Source organism: Salvelinus fontinalis, chromosome 27, assembly GCF_029448725.1.
Source record: "Salvelinus fontinalis isolate EN_2023a chromosome 27, ASM2944872v1, whole genome shotgun sequence".
Classification (NCBI taxonomy): Eukaryota; Metazoa; Chordata; class Actinopteri; order Salmoniformes; family Salmonidae; genus Salvelinus; species Salvelinus fontinalis.
Genome location: NC_074691.1, coordinates 30,614,340 through 30,634,659, shown reverse-complemented (window position 1 = coordinate 30,634,659; position 20,320 = coordinate 30,614,340). Strand labels below are relative to the sequence as shown.

Sequence of the window (20,320 nt, the reverse complement as noted above, 5' to 3'; positions counted from 1 at the left end):
CTATCAGAACCCAAAATATAAGCTTGTTTTACTCCAATGTTTGTAAACAAAAAATGGAAACAAACACCATATAGCCTCAAAACATGATTAAAACAATACGTTTGATGGATCCTTACATACATAGCTGTCTATGGATTGGAGAGTGAAAACATTTATCCAGCACAATCCCTCATCTTTTTACCAAACCAGCAGTGGGGTGCCGTTGTTATTGTTTTTACTGCTGATTTCCTGTTTAAAGTATGACTTTGAGAGCGCAACCTGCAAAGAGTAAGCCCATAAAGAATGATGGTAAACCAAGATGTAAATGAATTATTGTATGAGATTCAAACCAATAAATCAATTTTCCCACGTGACTTCTAACTTGTTCAAATGGGATGGTCTCCAGACAGCCACCTTCTCCGCAATCCTCTAGAGTAGAAATTTAACTCGGATTGTAAACCTTGTAGCGGTTGATTAGAGAGGGCAGCCTGACAGTTATACGAGTCGTTCGGTAATCAGCTGTTTCTGCATCTTGGTGGAGTAAAGCAACAAAAAAGGTATTGTATACCATACAACTTTCTTCTCTCAGTTATATGTCGAGGGTTACTAAAGAATAATCGATAAAGCATTTTGATGATGATAAATGTAATCAAATTTTAACGAATAAAGAGGACCCATGACACATTATTTTGAATCAGTTTAATGCGTCTCACACTCTAACAGGCGTGAGGTTTACCTTTCACTAGCTACAATACAGATTGTTGCACCAGAGAATGTGGTTTAACCGAAGAGTTTTGGTATCCATTGCTGGGAGTTACAGGATCAGTACTGTTTGGTGTAACACTTTGGCGACACTGTCTTCGTCCCTTGATTTATGGAAACACGGGTCTCGTAAAGTGGCCAGATGCAGGTGGTCCGTTTTTGAATTTAGAAAATGTTGTGTTATTTAATTAATTTCTTGTTTTGCTCATGAAGAAATCTCTGCGCTACACTAAACACCTGGTGACCTGGTGTTAAACTGAATATCAGACTGTAATTGAATACAAACACATCATTGGTTAAATAACATTATCTGGTGTAACACTCTGTAGCTAACCTTTCACATAAGATGGTATTCATTTGGAAGACAATACACTAAGCATGTGACTCACAAGAGTAAAATACTCAATATTTTCCCTTGTCAATCTGTCTGTCTATTTTGTCTATTGTCTATCCTACTCCCAGATCACTATGAATATCCAGTCAGTTATCAACAGGGAAGTGTTTTCCCCCCGGGATGAGAGGATACTCGTGGCTGTGGAGGTTAAGAGGAGAAAAAGGAAAAAGGTTCCCTTTTTGCCCACTGGAGGCAAGGGAGAATATATGACATACATCTGTCTGTCAGGTAGGCTCCTGTAACATATTTCTCTAAGATATAGATCTGTCTGTCAAGTAGGCTCCTGTAACATATTTCTCTAAGACATAGATAGATCTGTCTGTCAAGTATGCTCCGGTAACATATTTCTCTGACATACATCTGTCAGGTAGGCTCCTGTAACCTATTTCTCTAAGACATAGATCTGTCTGTCAATTAGGCTCCTGTAACATATTTCTCTCAGATGGGACCATTGAGACTTGAATTTTAAATCCAGGACTTGTTGATCTGCTGTGTATTTATACAACTCTCTTGTTCAGGATTAAAAGGCTGCATTGTTTAGCCATCTCATGGTGGAATTATCTGACTGGAAGGATGCAGAGGTATTCATTGTGTTGCAGTCAGGACATTGTGATGCTGGCTATCTAATACCACTGAGTCTGACGTTGTCAGAGGACATGGATCCTATAATTGAGCCGGAAGGATCACTTGAATATTATTTAGATTTTCAGTGTCACTCACTCTCCATCCATAGTAGCTATTGTTACTGTGATGAAGTCACCCAGAGCCATGGGCATTCACTGCCCCAGTGTCCCTTGAGGGACTATTCACCCCATCCCAATTACACCACTGATGGAAGAGTGACTAGTATCCTCAGCTGGCACTGCCAGTCTCCCCCCATTACAACCCCTCATATCATTTGAACAAGAGAATCCACTGAAGAAGAATGTGCATTGGCGGTCTGTTTGTTGATCTGTGATGGTGACTGGTCCCGTGTGTGTCCAATGTTTGTAAAAAATTAAATGCGCGTTTAGTAGTGGAAAGTGAATCCTAAATCTATTCTTTATATCCTGTCTTCATTGTAGTACTGTGTAGATTTACTTTGATATTTTGGGGTTATATGACGTGTGCTTGGGTTTCATATTTCTAACCCATGACCCCTCCTAATCCCCCAGTGACCAATAAGAGGCCAGCCCAGCTCCTCATCACCAAGGTCAAGCAGTTTGGAGGCTCTGCCCCCTTCACCAGGAGGTCACAGTGGAGCGTGGAGCAGCTCCGCCAGGTCGATGGCATCGACCCCAACAAGGTGATGTCATCATAGAGTTAGTATAGACGTGATATTCTGTGTAGTTATTTTTGTGTTTTTTCTGTGGATCTTAGCCTGTACTGCCTAGACTCTCTGGAAGCCCTGTATCCCAAACCCATCCATTTCATTCCTCTCTCCTTAGCCCCCTCTGCCATGTTCAGTTTCCCAAAGCAGAATGGATGAGAATCAGTGAGGTTTGGGGGCTAATTAGACTAGTAGAGCAATCAGGTCTTGATGGGTAAAGGGTTGAATTGGGTTTGGAGCACCAGGATTCTGACCCATGTGTTTCTGGGCGATTGGTTTGGTCCACTAAAATCAAATCAAATCAAATTTTGTCACATACACATGGTTAGCAGATGTTAATGCGAGTGTAGCGAAATGCTTGTGCTTCTAGTTCCATAAATGCAGTAATAACCAACAAGTAATCTAACCTAACAATTCCACAACTACTACCTTATACACACAAGTGTAAAGGGATAAAGAATATGTACATAAAGATATATGAATGAGTGATGGTACAGAACGGCATAGGCAAGATGCAGTAGATGGTATAGTGTACAGTCTATACATATGAGATGAGTAATGTAGGGTATGTAAACATAAAGTGGCATAGTTTAAAGTGGCTAGTGATACATGTATTACATAAAGATGGCAAGATGCAGTAGATGATATAGAGTACAGTATATACATATACATATGAGATGAGTAATGTAGGATATGTAAACATTATATTAAGTGGCATTGTTTAAAGTGGCTAGTGATACATTTTTACATAATTTCCATCAATTCCCATTATTAAAGTGGCTGGAGTTGAGTCAGTATGTTGGCAGCGGCCACTAAATGTTAGTGGTGGCTGTTTAACAGTCTGATGGCCTTGAGATAGAAGCTGTTTTTCAGTCTCTCGGTCCCTGCTTTGATGCACCTGTACTGACCTCGCCTTCTGGATGATAGCGGGGTGAACAGGCAGTGGCTCGGGTGGTTGTTGTCCTTGATGATCTTTATGGCCTTCCTGTGACATCGGGTGGTGTAGGTGTCCTGGAGGGCAGATAGTTTGCCCCCGGTTATGCGTTGTGCAGACCTAACTACCCTCTGGAGAGCCTTACGGTTGTGGGCGGAGCAGTTGCCGTACCAGGCGGTGATACAGCCCGACAGGATGCTCTCGAATGTGCATCTGTAGAAGTTTGTGAGTGCATTTGGTGACAAGCCGAATTTCTTCAGCCTCCTGAGGTTGAAAAGGCGCTGCTGCGCCTTCTTCACAACGCTGTCTGTGTGGGTGGACCAATTCAGTTTGTCCGTGATGTGTACACCGAGGAACTTAAAACTTACTACCCTCTCCACTACTGTCCCGTCGATGTGGATAGGGGGGTGCTCCCTCTGCTGTTTCCTGAAGTCCACAATCATCTCCTTTGTTTTGTTGACGTTGAGTGTGAGGTTATTTTCCTGACACCACACTCCGAGGGCCCTCACCTCCTCCCTGTAGGCTGTCTCGTCGTTGTTGGTAATCAAGCCTACCACTGTAGTGTCGTCCGCAAACTTGATGATTGAGTTGGAGGCGTGCATGGCCACGCAGTCGTGGGTGAACAGGGAGTACAGGAGAGGGCTCAGAACGCACCTCGAGCTTGATGACGAGTTTGGAGGGTACTATGGTGTTAAATGCTGAGCTGTAGTCGATGAACAGCATTCTCACATAGGTATTCCTCTTGTCCAGATGGGTTAGGGCAGTGTGGTTGCGATTGCGTCGTCTGTGGACCTATTGGGTCGGTAAGCAAATTGGAGTGGGTCTAGGGTGTCAGGTAGGGTGGAGGTGATATGGTCCTTGACTAGTCTCTCAAAGCACTTCATGATGACGGAAGTGAGTGCTACGGGGCGGTAGTCATTTAGCTCAGTTACCTTGGCTTTCTTGGGAATATGAACAATGGTGGCCCTCTTGAAGCATGTGGGAACAGCAGACTGGGATAAGGATTGATTGAATATGTCCTTAAACACACCAGCCAGCTGGTCTGCGCATGCTCTGAGGACGCGGCTGGGAATGCCGTCTGGGCCTGCAGCCTTGCGAGTGTTAACACGTTTAAATGTTTTACTCACCTCGGCTGCAGTGAAGGAGAGCCCGCAGGTTTTGGTAGCGGGCCGTCAGTGGCACTGTATTGTCCTCAAAGCGAGACCCTGCCACATACCTCTTGTGTCTGAGCTGTTGAATTGCGACTCTACTTTGTCTCTATACTGGGACTTAGCTTGTTTGATTGCCTTGCGGAGGGAATAGCTACACTGTTTGTGTTCGGTCATGTTTCCGGTCACCTTGCCCTGGTTAAAAGCAGTGGTTTGAGCTTTCAGTTTCACGCGAATGCTGCCATCAATCCACGGTTTCTGGTTTGGGAATGTTTTAAATGTTGCTGTGGGTACGACATCGTCAATGCACTTTCTAATGAACTCGCTCACCGAATCAGCGTATTCGTCAATGTTGTTGTTGGACGCAATGCGGAACATATCCCAATCCACGTGATCGAAGCAGTCTTGAAGCGTGGAATCAGATTGGTCGGACCAGCGTTGAACAGACCTGAGCGCGGGAGCTTGCTGTTTCTGTTTGTAGGCTGGAAGCAACAAAATGGAGTCGTGGTCAGCTTTTCCAAAAGGAGGGCGGGGGAGGGCCTTATATGCGTCGCGGAAGTTAGTATAACAATGATCCAAGGTTTTACCAGCCCTGGTAGCACAATCGATATGCTGATAGAATTTAGGGAGTTTTGTTTTCAGATTAGCCTTGTTAAAATCCCCAGCTACGATGAATGCAGCCTTCGGGTGTGTGGTTTCCAGTTTACAAAGAGTCAGATAAAGTTCGTTCAGGGCCATCGATGTGTCTGCTTGGGGGGGAATATATACGGCTGTGATTATAATCGAAGAGAATTCCCTTGGTAGATAATGCGGTCGACATTTGATTGTGAGGAATTCTATATCAGGTGAACAGAATGACTTGAGTTCCTGTATGTTGTTCTGATCACACCACGTCTCGTTAATCATAAGGCATACACCCCCGCCCCTCTTCTTACCAGAAAGATGTTTGTTTCTGTCGGCGCGATGCGTGAAGAAACCAGCTGGCTGCACCGACTCCGTTAGCGTCTCTCGAGTAAGCCATGTTTCCGTGAAGCAAAGGACGTTACAGTCTCTGATATCTCTCTGGAAAGCTACCCTTGCTCGGATTTCATCAACCTTATTGTCAAGAGACTGGACATTGGCGAGTATTATGCTAGGAGTGGAGCGCGATGTGCCCGTCTCCGAAGCCTGACCAGGAGACCGCTTCGTTTTCCCCTTTTACGGCGTTGTTGTTTAGGTTCGCCGGCTGGGATCAGATCCATTGTATTGGGTGGAAGGCAAAACACAGGATCCACTTCGGGAGAGTCATATTCCTGGTTGTAACGATGGTGAGTTGATGTTGCTCTTATATTCAGTAGTTCCTTCCGACTGTATGTAATGAAATCTAAGATTACCTGGGGTACCAATGTAAGGAATAACACATAAAAAAACAAAATACTGCATAGTTTCCTAGGAACGCGAAGCGAGGCGGCCATCTCGGTCGGCGCCGGAAGTGGAAAAACACTATTCTCCTCTACTGTCTTATGATCTCTCTATTGTATCCCTCATCTGTATACCCTTCTGTATCTCCCACAGGACTGCCCAGAGTTTGACCTGGTGTTCGACAATGCCTTTGACCAATGGGTGGCCAGCTCAGCGGCAGAGAAGTGCATCTTCATCCAGATCATGTACCACGCCTGTCAGACCTACTGGGAGGGCAAGGAGCGGGTCCCTGGTGGCCTGGGTAGCCCAGCTGGAGACCAGCAGAAGGACCAGAGAGCTAGTCCAGGGGCCCAGGTTAGCCCGGGGTCCCAAGGGGGCCAAAGAGGCGGTCCAGGGGCCCAGGCTAGACGGAAGAGCACAGTGGGTCCCAGGCCCCGCCAGACTGAATTTGTCAACTGTCAGTCCAAACTCACAGGAGGTAAAGGGGTGTGAAAGGAGAAGTGCAGTCTGTCAACAGTCAGTCCCAATTCACTCCCTTCCCCTTGGTCCAAACCCTTCTATGTTTGCAGATCGACGTACTTTGACCTAGGGGAAGTGTTAGGGAGCAACCTGGACCAGCTATCATTTTGCATTATTCTGAGACCGTAGGAGTGGTTTATCCTCATAATATGGCATAGACTCCAATTTCCTGTTTGATTCTGTACTGTCTATTTTCCCTATTGATCATGGTTATGATACAGCTTTTTTTAGCAGTCTCATTGGGTGTCATTCTAACAGATGCCTGCACTGTGAATCTGGTCATCTACCGTTGCAAGGTCTTCTTCAACCGCATGAAGAAGGTGATGGTTTCAAAACAAAGCAGTCCTCAGGCTGGAGGTAAGGGTACAAAACAAAATAACCTTCAATAATATAAGAACAAACCTTAGTGGTAAGCCTATGGCTGTATCCTTTATATTCTCATGTTCCTAATCCTCTCTCAGGCGATTGATGGTTTTGTCAATTGTCCTCTGTAACACTTCTCTCCGCTACAGTAGAGAATGGCTCTTCTATGAGGTTGCGGCTAGCTGAGTGGCGACTTTGTGTCCAAACCTCCTGCTAAAATAACAAAGGCTGGTCTTCAGTCTGCGGGGTAGGGAGACAGTGAGAAGAAACGCGGCTCCTCATGGAACCAACTGACGTGTGTGTGTGGCACAGGGAGAGGTGCCAGGCAGTAGCAGGGCATAGAGATGCAGACCAACAGCAAATGTAGGGCAGTCTCTCTCCCAAGCTGACCAGTCCCTGTGGCATGAAATAGCCCCCCCTACAGATTGTTACCTCTCTCTCGACAAACATTAGTTTAGAATAAAAGAAAGCAAAGAGGGCTAGATTGATATTTTGATTCTGGTTCTTGGATGTTGTAACATAATGTTATACCTGTTGGGTAACCCATCTAGGTATCCTATCTTTGTGTGTGGTCATGACCAGTGCTTGCCTGTCTGTCTCTCTGTCTCTCTGTCTCTCTGTCTCTCTGTCTCTCTGTCTCTCTGTCTCTCTGTCTCTCTGTCTCTCTGTCTCTCTGTCTCTCTGTCTCTCTGTCTCTCTGTCTCTCTGTCTCTCTGTCTCTCTGTCTCTCTGTCTCTCTGTCTCTCTGTCTCTCTGTCTCTCTGTGTGTGTTGTGCAGCCGGTCACAGAGCAAGTCCCAGTGGGCAGCGCCCCCCAGGGGCCAGTATGGCTAGTGTAGTCAAGAGGGCAAGCCAGGCCCTGCAGGAGCGTGGGGAGAGACTGGGCCGTGCCGAGGACAAGACAGTAGACCTGATGCACAAAGCCCAGCAGTTTGCAGACACTGCCCACAAGGTGAGACGTTGCACTGTTAAATATCAACACCACACCACACACGCTAACACACCACACACAGTTGGGCGAAAGTTTGATTTCAGCCTCTGCGTTTGGTCCAGCCATGCTCGTGACGTATGAGCAACTTAACATGTATTATGAAGTGTCATTCCACACTATGCTGTGTAGTTGACCTTGTCTAGAACACCTACCCAATGAGGGAGCCAGAGGGCTACCAACACCCCCTCACCATTAGGTTTTACAGTAATTGTGAGCCAATCAATCCTCATAATTATCTCTTCATTTGGAAAGGAGGCATTATAAGTATACCAGTGTAACACTCTCATTGATGCGAATATACACAGGTAATTAACTCATTAAATGTTTATGTAATTGGATGACGGTGTTCATCTAAAACTATTAGGCCCTAGAATGCTTTAAAGTGGCCCATCAAAGAGAAAATACCTTTTTATTTCAGGGGAAATGAGCTAGAATGTGAAAATGATGAGACTTTCTTTCTCCTCTAGCTGGCTCTGAAGTATTCAAACTAGAGGCATCTCTTCCTGTGGGTCCGCTCCTGGCGTCCGTGGCCCTAATTCACCTGTTGATTCTATGTATAATAACTTCTATACTAATGTTGGACTGAGGCATAGTTTAGTTGAAACCCAGTGGACGATGTTCTGTGAGGAGTGGAGGGTTGTGGTACTTGCTCTTAGAACATTGACTATGTCAAAAAGACATGGAAACCTTTACAGACGGGCAGTGGGGAGGACGGCCCAGTTATGGACCTCGGAGTTTAAGAATGACCTTTAACCTCCAGAATGGGACCTGTGGATCACATGACGGTGTCTTTTCATGGCATAGCTAGCTGGTTTACTGGATGGCAATGTTGTCACAATGCTCCCACTACTTGAGTGTACTTGTCTTCCCTGCTTCAGTAGCCTGTGTTCTGATGATTTAGATTTTGGGGGTTTCACATGTTTTTAGATATTTTAATATTGGCATATGAATTCTCAGTAATAAGCTTTTCAGAATTCACGTGTCTTCTCCGCTATGGAAGTATATTTCAATTGTGGTTTTGCCCGTTACATAAAAAATTGATTCAATTCATTTTACCTATGGGGGGGGGGGGGATTACATAGTCATTTAATGTTTGAATGGAGTTGAATGTGTAAGTATGGCTATTTCAGGTTATTGCCTTAGTCTTGTGCTAGCTGGTACAGGGGTATGAGGAACACTTTTTTATTTTCTTTGCATGGGGATGCTTTAGTAAGTATAGTCTTGATTTCTTGGCACTTTCTAAATATGACTATTGTATTGGTTCCTATATTGCACTATAATTTGTTTTGCTTTAATTTGGTTCCACTATTTTTCACTGCTAAATTCCTCCACTACCCTCTCCCTGCTTGCATCATCCATTGATTAGTCATTAATCACTATTTAAACCATTGATTAGTCACTGATCACTATTCCAAATTCAAGTTGATAATCTATCTGATCCTTGTCTATGGTCTTTGTCTAATCATGTGTGAGTCATTGATCCCCTGTCTTGTCACGTATGTGTTTTTGTCTCTTGTACCATATGTATCGTAATTACATGTCTCATGCCCTTTTAATCTTTAATTGCTGGTTCCATGTCAGAGACTTGAGTACAGTCGGTATAATGGTGGGTTTGTGTATGTAGACCAGGGCTCTTCTAGGTGAGGTTGTAAGCAAGATATGGAACGTTGACTGTGAAGAATTGCGTGTGTGATCATAATCTCGTCCACACAGCCGGCTCTCTATGTGGTAGCAATTGAGCCTGGGGACGAGGTTCATGTGCTGACGGTTCAGAAGGCCACTGTAGAGAAGAGACTTCTGAGTTGGTTAGTGATGAGGGTCAGAAAGGCTTGTAAGGTTTAGTTGAGTGCTCTTGCGTAGGCCTGTGGTTGTTGAATTTCTTTCGATGCCTAATAGTGTTTTTTTTGTACACAACACTAATAACTAAATAAATTGATATGCTTTATCAACTGGGACAACATATCCCACTTCATGCTTAACCTGTCATGGAGTGAGAGGGAAGCCTAATCTGTCTTTCAACTACTCGTATCTGAATGAGACTTAATTGTGGCAGTTAACTAAGGAGACAAATCCTAAAATGGCACTTGTCCTGACTGTGCATGCTTTCTGTTGCTATGTTACTGTTGGTGATCTGATGAAAGATTGGCTAGAATCTAGATTAGTTGAAAAGTGCCTACACTACCTTTTTTATGTTCTGATCATGGAGTTCAAACCATGAACTGATGTTATTATTGCTAGAAATGCTGACTATTTAACATAGTCTTAGAACAGTTCTTGAAGCTCTGTTTAGTGTCAATGTTAACATGAGATATGTACTGTTTTTAATGAGAACTTCAATGATCTTAACACTCCTCTTTTTGACCCAATAAATGAAATGGGACCCGTCTGACGTTCTGTGTCTTCATTTTGTTAGGGCCTACTGCAGGGCTCTCCAACACTCTTCCTGGAGAGCTACCATCCTGTAGGTTTTCACTCTGAATCTAATCTAGCACACCCAATTCTAATAATTACATGGTTGATAAGTGGAATCAGGTTAGATACAACAGAGGTTGGATTGAGTAGCCTGGATAGAGAGACGTACAGTACCTGAATTGTGTTTGCCTTATTTCTGAACACTGGAGGGTGCTCAAACAGCAGTTAAATCTGATCCACTGGCCATCACAAGTGACATTATTACTTAAGGTAATTTGTGATGATGGGGTATTCTTTAAACATGTCGTTTTGTTGCATAAAATACAACACATCTGTGTTCTTATAGATCATGTAGATTGCTTGTGGTAAGAACGGTTTCTTGTGAATGTTCACCAATGACTGTTGAATAAAAGGAAATGTTTGTTTGGAATATTTTGGGATCCTGATCGTTACTGCCCATTTGCTCAATCCCGTCATAACTCTGTGTCAAACCATTAACAGGCAGGTAATCTGGCGGTTATGAGTGTTGGGTCAGTATTTGAGAGGCCGCTGGTTTGAATCCCTGAGCAGACTAGGTGAAAAATCTGTCGACGTGCACTTGAGCAAGGCACTTAACCCTAATTGCTCCTGTAAGTCACTCTGGATAAGAGTGTCTGCTAAATGACTGAAATGTAAAACTATTCCGTAATTAATTGGAAAATATTGAATTCATGCACCTGTCTATATTTTGCTGTATTGTTTATCCAGGCAGCTTGGTCATCATCTATAGATCAGATGAAAACAGCTCTGGTATCTGGAGAATACAGTACTTACAGTATTGATGCAGCTATATTGTAGCGACCTTAAGCCAACACCAAGACACCTCCTCAAGCGGTTCAGACCTCTTGGTGTATCAGTTGGTGAGTTGACAGTCGCTGGACTTGGTTTGAGTCCCAGTCGGGGCTACCCCTCATTTGATATGATACAATGCATGAGGACACGTTTATTTTTCTTAGAAATGCCAACGCCTGTGCTCACACAGGGCTGAACAGACACAGGGCAGAACAATGATATGATCCACAATTTATATCTTAGTCGTCTCTGACGACTGAGATATAAATTGTGGATCATATCATTGTATGTGGTGTGATAGGAGTTTGTTTGTGGTACTACTGCGATAGACTAGTGTCCTGTCCAGGGGGTGTACTTGTACATCAAGCTGCCTCGCTACTGAAACAGATCGCCTTCAGACCCAAGAGTGGTTCTGGCTCGTACAAGCCAAGGCTCCTGACTTCCTGTATTTACAAAATGTAAATAAACTACATAGCTGCTCCTTTAGTACCATAATGTAATTGATGATTTTCTCATCAGTATCACATTGTGGCTAATCTGTTTTTAACCTTCATGGTCACACCAGGAAGTGTCAGTGTTGTTGTATCGACGAAGGAGATTTCCTGATGCCTAAAGTAGACGTATCAGCAAGAAGGGCCGGTCGTGACTTGGTGGCCATGGAGACGCAGTGACTTTGCATGGATCTCATATTGACCATGCCTATTCCTCCTTGGATGTTAACATCTCAAGGACTCTTGGTTTAAGTCTGGCTTAACTCTGACTCAGACCGCTGTGTCATGAGTCATGACTAGTGGCCAGGGACACAGGGATTGTATTCATTTGGACACAATGTGGCAAAGTGTTTTTCAACAGAAAACAAAAATAAGCGGTTCTTCCCTGTTTAACTCCATTTTATTTATTTTGGTGCCTAATGAACAACCAGGGAGAGAATTGAAGCTTTTGGTGATATTGTCATCACTATGACTGCTACAGTAATACAACAAGGTGAAACATCTATGTGCCCTTGAGCAAGGCACTTAACCCTAATTTCTCCTGTAAGTCGCTCTGGATAAGAGTGCCTAATAAATGACTGAATTGTAAATGTACTGTATTAAGTTAATCATGATTTCTTGTTAGTCAGAATAAGTGATTGTAGTTCTCTAGTGTACCACTGTGGGGCGCAGCTGTGCAGTGGTGACTGTGTAGTTAAGGGATGTTAATAGGGTGAGACTGGCCCTAGACTTGCCCCCCTCCAAACAGTAGAATGTAAACAGAATTGTCTCTTGGAGCTCAATTATTTATTTTATTTTTATTTCAAACCTGGACGACACTGGACCAATTGAGCGCCGCCCTATGGGACTCCCAATCATGGTGGTTGTGATACAGCCTGGATTCGAACCAGGGTGTCTGTAGTGACGCCTCTAGCACTGAGACTTAGTTCTTTAGACAGCTGCTCCACTCGGGAGCCCGAATGCTCCTTCACTAACAATTCTAATAGCAGAGCAATGCTTTTGAATCAGCAGAAATGTATAGACAGACATTTTCCTTATTTGAGACTTATTCCCAGCACCTGAGAATTATCCACCTGCTTTCTATGAAGACCATCTGGCTACAGACTAAAGACTAGTGCTCTCTCTGATGTTCTGGTTGAAATAGGACATCTCACACACATCAATGCCCTCAATCCAAAACATAGGGCTCCAAGCAGTCTTTTCCAATGCAGGTGAAAATGGCGAGACAGAATGGTGTGTAGGCAGAATGCCAAAATATACATTCAATCTCTGTCACAACTCCAATAGTTTAATAGTTAAAAAAAAAAATCTGATTTACTCCAAACATTTCTTATCTTATCCTCTGTGACATCAGAACAGAGAAACTTAACCTACAAAGAGCTCTTAGAGGAGCAGAGGGAGGTCTTCCAGACAGCTATCTGAGGCTCCTCTTACACGCTCCAGATTAACTTTATGTGAAGAGAGGATAAAAAAAAGGGGAATTTGTTTGAAAGAGATTTTACGTGTGTTTTTATCTGTGTCTAGGGTTCTCAAACTCGTCTCGGCAGTACAGTTCCCCTGTCCACATCTTACAACGGTATCGAGGACCGACAGACACACCCCACCTAGGACACAGTATATGAACTGTAATATAATGTCACAAACAAGCCTCTTCACACAGAGGTCATAGATGGTGGGTCACATTGAGGACAGGTGATATAGTGATGACATGGAGGGTTCATGGCCACGTTAGGGATTAGCCGGTTGTTGTCTTGATTTAAACAGGTGACCCGTGCTCTGAAGGTTTACGTTGTCTGACAATCATAGGGTTTGTGAGAAAGGGATTTTATTGGTGCTCACACCTTTTTTTTTTACAGAATTGTCCTTGACAACGCATTCATTTGAAACTCAGCCAGGGCTGTCCCCAAATCACTTTACCCTTCATGTACATGTCTACCTCAAATACCTCATACCCCTCATACCCCTGCACATTGATCTGGTACTGGTACTCCCTGTATATAGCTTTTACCCCTGCCCATTTGATCTGGTACTCCCTCTATATAACCATTACCCCCTGCACATTGATCTGGTACTGGTACTCCCTGTATATAACCATTACCCCTGCACATTGATCTGGTACTCCCTGTATATAACCATTACCCCTGCACATTGATCTGGTACTCCCTGTATATAACCATTACCCCTGCCCATTTGATCTGGTACTCCCTGTATATAACCATTAGCCCTGTACATTGATCTGGTACTCCATATGTGTATCTCCATGATTCTATATTGTATTCCTTGTGTTACTATTTTTATTTCGTGTTATTTCTTTATCGTTGGCAAGAGCTCATAAGTAAGAATTTTACGGTAAAGTCTACACCTGTTGTATTCGGCACATATGACAAATAATTCAAATCCCAATTTTGAGATTTTAATCTACATTTTACATTTTAGTCATTTAGCAGACGCTCTTATCCAGAGCGACTTACAGTAGAGTGCATATATTTTATACCATTTTTTTTTTTACATACTGAGACAAGGATATCCCTACCGGCCAAACCCTCCCTAACCCAGACAACGCTATGTCAATTGTGCGTCGCCCCACGGACCTCCCGGTTGCGGCCGGCTGCGACAGAGCCTGGGCGCGAACCCAGCCCAGCCTGGGCGCGAACCCAGAGACTCTGGTGGCGCAGCTAGCACTGCGATGCAGTGCCCTAGACCACTGCGCCACCCGGGATATAAATCGTCTGCAAATGATTTAAAACATAATTTAAAGCATGCTTGCTAAGGTTAGCTAGAGCCAGCCCGGGAATGAACATCAGTCTTACAGAACTCCCTGTCGGGTCACTATAACAAGGGACTGGCCTCGAATCTATACAGTTGAACACAATTGTGAACGTTATGCTCGGAACCTGTGATCATCACATTTATCATACCAGGAGGTGGTGTGACATCTCACAATACCGTCACAGAGGACTCGTAGTAAGTCAGTCAGAGTACAGTAAGATAAAACCTTACAGCTGGCCCACCTCCTGTATTGGCGGTGTGGCTGTTAGAGAATGCAGTACTGCGGTTGTGTGTGTGTGTGTGTGTTTTCTCTTATGGCAGAAGTAGCCCTGGCTGCTACTGTCCTCTCATAGTGGGGCCATAGGGCCTTCTCCATTTCCCAGCCACCCACCCACCAACCCAGCCAGCCAGGCAGACAGATGTCACACACCTCTGGTCACCTTCAGCCTCCTCCCCCGGCCCTCCCTCTGAGCTCTGGCAGCCTGCACCTCCAGACAGGTAACTGTCTGTGTTACTCATCTCTTCTTCCTGGTCTCCCAATACCTCTCTCGACCTTTGTTCCTCAATCTTTCTCCACTACATCTCACTCTCTTTCTGTTTCTCGCTCTCTCTCACAGTTTGTTCTAGTAAATCTGTCCTTCTTCCTCCCTCTAGGTGAAAACATCCCAGCCTTTGTCCTTCATATCCAGCTGTTAGGCACCAGGATAGTTCAGGTGAATAACATCCAGTGTTAAGCCGCTTTAAAGAGAACATCCTTAATCTACCAGACCTTGATTTGTGAAGTGCGCGCTTGTGCACGACCTTGTCTGTGTGCTTGTTTGTGGTTGCATGTGTCCATGCACATATCTATCCCTCTGTGTGTGCACGTGAGGGTCATGGGCAGGACACGGTACAGGAATTGACAGGTTCAGACATGGTCTTGAGGTCATCCACTGCCTCATTGCCAAGGTAACCAGGTGTCTAGTCAGGAATGTCCCTCATTTGTTGTGTTAGTGACAACACATTTTACATGTTAATATTGACAAGTATTTCCTAATGAATCTATACCGGTAGTACTTTGTGTTGTGGTATTGTGATGTCTGGCAATGAAACATGGTCGCTGTGACAAATGGACTGTTGTAATAACTCCCAAAATACTCTAATGCCTTTCGATTGAATGAAAGCCCCCAAGGGCAGATTTTTTTTGCATTTTTCAAACACCTTAAAACAGCATTTTCCTGCAATCTAGAGCCATAATCATTATGCTGAATTTGATGTAAAAATATGTATTTTACAATTTTAATGCATGTCTAAGCATACCTCTTGAGTAGAATTTAGTAATTACTTTTCTGAAGTCTAGCAACGTTGCCAGTTGGCATGCCAGCTAAGACAGTTAGACAAGCTAGCTTCTCTAACTTGATTGATAGCCTGAAATGGCTTCTTGGTAGCTAGTTATGAGTTTGGGAGATTGGGAACCAATCTGGGCCAGCTAAAACCAACTTCATAATATTCATAGGTGGCTAGTGCTAGTACTACAGAGAATCCCCCCAAAAATGTAACCAAAAGAATGAACAAAACTGAGGGAGCCTGTGCCGTGTATGGCCATGGCACCTCTGTTCCTGGCTCTGGAAGGGAATGACAGGGAAACTACAAACTAGAAACAGCCTGGCTCTTGCTCCATCTCCTAAGTGGGGTCATATTCATTAGACACCAAATGTGTGTGTGTGTGTGGGGGGGGGGGGGGGGGGGGGGAATTGACTGAAACCGGTAGGGACTACCTAAACTGGTCCAATAGGAAACGCTACTTTTCGCTTTCCATGGGAGAAAAAAAATTCGACAGTGTGCCGCAATGAACACGATCCAACTCTCTCATCTCCCCCAATGCTGGGCAGGCAGGAGTAAGGCTTGGCGCTCCGCTTTGAGCAGATGTTTGGGAACATCACAGAATTAAGCTGGTGTTTTCATGCTAGTCTTTTCCCCGCTCCATTGCTGCACCAAAAAAAGCCCCTGAGCCTCTGCACTGGCTCCAAACAGAGCTGTGAGGGGGGGGGGGGGCAGGGCAATATGATTAACGATACAGAGGAAAAGGATGGGGGTGGAGAGCTTGAAAGTGCCAGCATCAAGGCTCACCGCACGCTGATTGATGTCGCATATCACGCCCTGAAATGACAAACCCCTCAAAACCCCTTTGCCTTGTATCTATCACCACTACATGGTCTCTCTGCCCTGTCCCCACCGCCACTACACGGTGACAGGGCGAACACCCCTGTGTGTGTGACCCCCCCCCCCCCAACCATGGGCAGTATAAAGGGGGCTTCATGGTCCATGCAGATACCATCAGAACTCACCACACTCAACCCTCCCTGCTCTGACTGGCCTGTCTGGACTGTAGCCGCTGTGTGGGCTTTAAACTGTAATCTGATTGGCTGATTCATGATTAATCCACACATTGGACAGTACTGTGTAGTTTTAACATGCCAATACAGGTTCTTAGATTTTTATACATGCACTGTGCATGTATAAACATAAAATGCAGTACTGTATCCATCACAGTGGGACCAAGCTCTGTCTCTCTCTGCGATCCATCAGGCTTTCCTGTTGTTTAGCGTTATTGGTTATTTTAGTCATTTCCTGGTTACGTGCCCTGTGATTGGATTACTTATATTTATTTAACTGACTTGCCTAGTTAAATAAAGGTTAAGAACAAATTCTTATTTACAATGACTCCCTACCAAATGGCAAAAGGCCTCTTGCGGGGACGGGGTCTGGGATTATTAAAAAATATATAAACACTGCTCAAAAAAATAAAGGGAACACTTAAACAACACAATGTAACTCCAAGTCAATCACACTTCTGTGAAATCAAACTGTCCACTTAGGAAGCAACACTGATTGACAATAAATTTCACATGCTGTTGTGCAAATGGAATAGACAAAAGGTGGAAATTATAGGCAATTAGCCAGACACCCCCCAAAACAGGAGTGATTCTGCAGGTGGTGACCACAGACCACTTCTCAGTTCCTATGCTTCCTGGCTGATGTTTTGGTCACTTCTGAATGCTGGAGGTGCTCTCACTCTAGTGGTAGCATGAGACGGAGTCTACAACCCACACAAGTGGCTCAGGTAGTGCAGTTCATCCAGGATGGCACATCAATGCGAACTGTGGCAAAAAGGTTTGCTGTGTCTGTCAGCGTGGTGTCCAGAGCATGCAGGCGCTACCAGGAGACAGGCCAGTACATCAGGAGACGTGGAGGAGGCCGTAGGAGGGCAACAACCCAGCAGCAGGACCGGTACCTCCGCCTTAGTGCAAGGAGGTGCACTGCCAGAGCCCTGCAAAATGACCTCCAGCAGGCCACAAATGTGCATGTGCAGAGTGCATGTGCAGAGTTAGGGAGAGAGCCAGGGGGAGGTAGGGAGAGAGCCAGGGGGAGGCAGGGAGAGAGCCAGGGGGAGGCAGGGAGAGAGCCAGGGGGGAGGTAGGGAGAGAGCCAGGGGGGAGGTAGGGAGAGAGCCAGGGGGGAGGTAGGGAGAGAGCCAGGGGGGAGGTAGGGAGAGAGCCAGGGGGGAGGTAGGGAGAGAGCCAGGGGGGAGGTAGGGAGAGAGCCAGGGGGGAGGTATGGAGAGAGCCAGGGGGGAGGTAGGGAGAGAGCCGGGGGAGAGGGTTAAGGGAAGAGATGGGAGACAGTGGAGAGTTAAGGAGAGATACAGGGGAGAGGTATGGAGAGGGGTAAGAAGAGAGATGGGAGAGGTAAGGAGCGAGGTATGGGGAGGTAAGGAGTGAGACGGGAAAGGTAAGGAGAGGTGAGGTCAGGGGAGAGACTGGGGAGAGACGGGAGAGGTAAGGAGAGAGGTATGGGGAGGGGTAAAAGAGACAGAGGAGTCGGGAGAGTTGGGAGAAGGGGAGCGGTAAGGAGGTAAGGAGAGAGATGGGGGAGAGAAGGTGAGGTCAGGGCAGAGTCTGGGGGAGAGGTAGGGAGAGCGACTGGGGGAGAGGTAGGGAGAGCGACTGGGGGAGAGGTAGGGAGAGCGACTGGGGGAGAGGGTAGGGAGAACGACTGGGGGAGAGGTAAGGAAGAGCGACTGGGGGAGAGGTAAGGGAGAGCGACTGGGGGAGAGGTAAGGGAGAGCGACTGGGGGAGAGGTAAGGGAGAGCGACTGGGGGAGAGGTAAGTGAGAGCGACTGGGGGAGAGGTAAGGGAGAGCGACTGGGGGAGAGGTGGGGAGAGACGGGGAGAGATGAGGTTAGGGGAGAGATGAGACGGGAGCGGCGAGGGGGGAGACGCGGGGGGGGGGGGGGGGGAGATGGGAGCGGTGAGGGGAGAGACACGATGGGAGCGGTGAGGGGAGAGACGCGACAGGAGAGAGACGGGAAATACGGGAGCGATGAGGGGAGACGGGAGCGGCGAGGGGAGAGAGACAGGAGAGACGGGAGCGGTGAGGGGAGAGAGACAGGAGAGACGGGAGCGGTATGGGGAGAGACGAGAGACGCGACGGGAGAGGGACGGGAAAGACGGAAGTGATGAGGGGAGAGACGGGAGTGATGAGGGGAGAGACGGGAGTGATGAGGGGAGAGACGGGAGTGATGAGGGGAGAGACGGGAGTGATGAGGGGAGAGATGGGAGTGATGAGGGGAGAGACGGGAGCGGCGACGGGAGAGTCGGGAGATGGGTAATGGAAGAGACGGGAGAGGTAGGGAGAGTGGTAAGGGGAGAGAAACGGGAGAGCGGTAAGGGGAGAGAGACGGGAGAGCGGTAAGGGAGCGGTATTGGGGAGGTCAGGGGAGAGATATGGGTGAGGTCAGGGGAGAGACGGGAGAGCGGTAAGGAGAGACGGGAGAGCAGTAATTAGAGAGACGGGAGAGGTAAGGGGAGAGAGACGGGAGAGGTAAGGGGAGAGAGACGGGAGAGGTAAGGGGAGAGACACGGGAGAGAGGTAAGGGGAGATAGACGGGAGAGGTAAGGGGAAAGAGACAGGAGAGCGGTAAGGAGAGAGACGGGAGAGTGGTAAGGAGAGAGACGGGAGAGCGGTAAGGGAAGAGATGGTGATGTCAGGGCAGAGCTAAGGGGAGAGACAGACATGGGAGCGGTAAGGGGAGAGAGACAGGGGAGAGATGGTGAGGTCAGGGCAGAGCTAAGGGGAGAGACGGGAGAGAGTCAGGGAGGTCAGGGGAAAGCTAAGGGGAGGGACATGGGGGTGGTAAGGGGAGAATCGGGAGCGGTAAGGGGAGAAAAGGGAGAGACGGGAGAGAGAGTTTAACTGTAATCTGTAACGACACAGATTGAGATTGTTGTTCAGGTATTCCCAAACTGGGGTACATGCTGTCGGGGGTACACCAAATAATAATGTGACAAATGTTTTTTTTTCTTTCTTTTTTCTTTTTTTGTCTTCACATTTTCAAACAGTACATGTCTATTTTTCCAACGGGGCTATACATTTGGGTGAGTTTTTTTTCTTGCCTGACTCAATATTAGGAAGGTGTTATTAATGTTTGGACACTCAGTGTATATGACTACTGAATAGTCAGGCAAACTGACTTGCCTAGTTTAAAAAAGGTTCAATAAAATAAATAGTAAGACATGTATGAAAGCAACAGATACCATTAAAACAAAGGGGCTAGAAGTGTCTTATATGGTGAGCTATTGAGTGGCTAGGACAGGCAAGTCCCATACTTTTGTGGAGGACTTAATTCTCCCTGCTGCCGTGGATATGGCTGGGACAATGCAGGGGGAAAAGGCCAAAAAAACTATACAGACAATGCCTTCATCAAACAATACCGTTTCATGACGCACCAGTGACATGGCAGGAGATGTTTTAAAACAATTACTGCTTCACATACATGCCAGTGTATTATATGAGTTACAGCTGGATGAGTCAACAGACGCGGCGGGCCTGGCACAGCTCCTGGTATATGTTACGTTTATGGGGGGGTCAATTAAGGAAGACTGCAAACCACTGGAAACCAGGACAATATGAGAGGATATTTTTAAAGTACTGGACAGCTTTGTGACATCAAATGGACTTTTGTGGTCAAGATGTGT

At 45.9% G+C, this 20,320-nt stretch overlaps 1 protein-coding gene across 1 annotated transcript; it reads left to right on the top strand.

Annotated features, from left to right (window-relative positions):
• The first annotated feature begins 205 nt into the window (after positions 1-205).
• Positions 206-10,185, top strand: LOC129825442 (syntaxin-binding protein 6-like). Its single transcript, XM_055885544.1, has 7 exons — positions 206-536; positions 1,204-1,363; positions 2,290-2,420; positions 6,081-6,405; positions 6,705-6,803; positions 7,588-7,760; positions 8,267-10,185. Exons 2-7 carry the CDS (start codon positions 1,210-1,212, stop codon positions 8,288-8,290), a joined length of 906 nt encoding a protein of 301 aa, XP_055741519.1. The 5' UTR covers positions 206-536; positions 1,204-1,209; the 3' UTR covers positions 8,291-10,185.
• Positions 10,186-20,320: the final 10,135 nt, after the last annotated feature.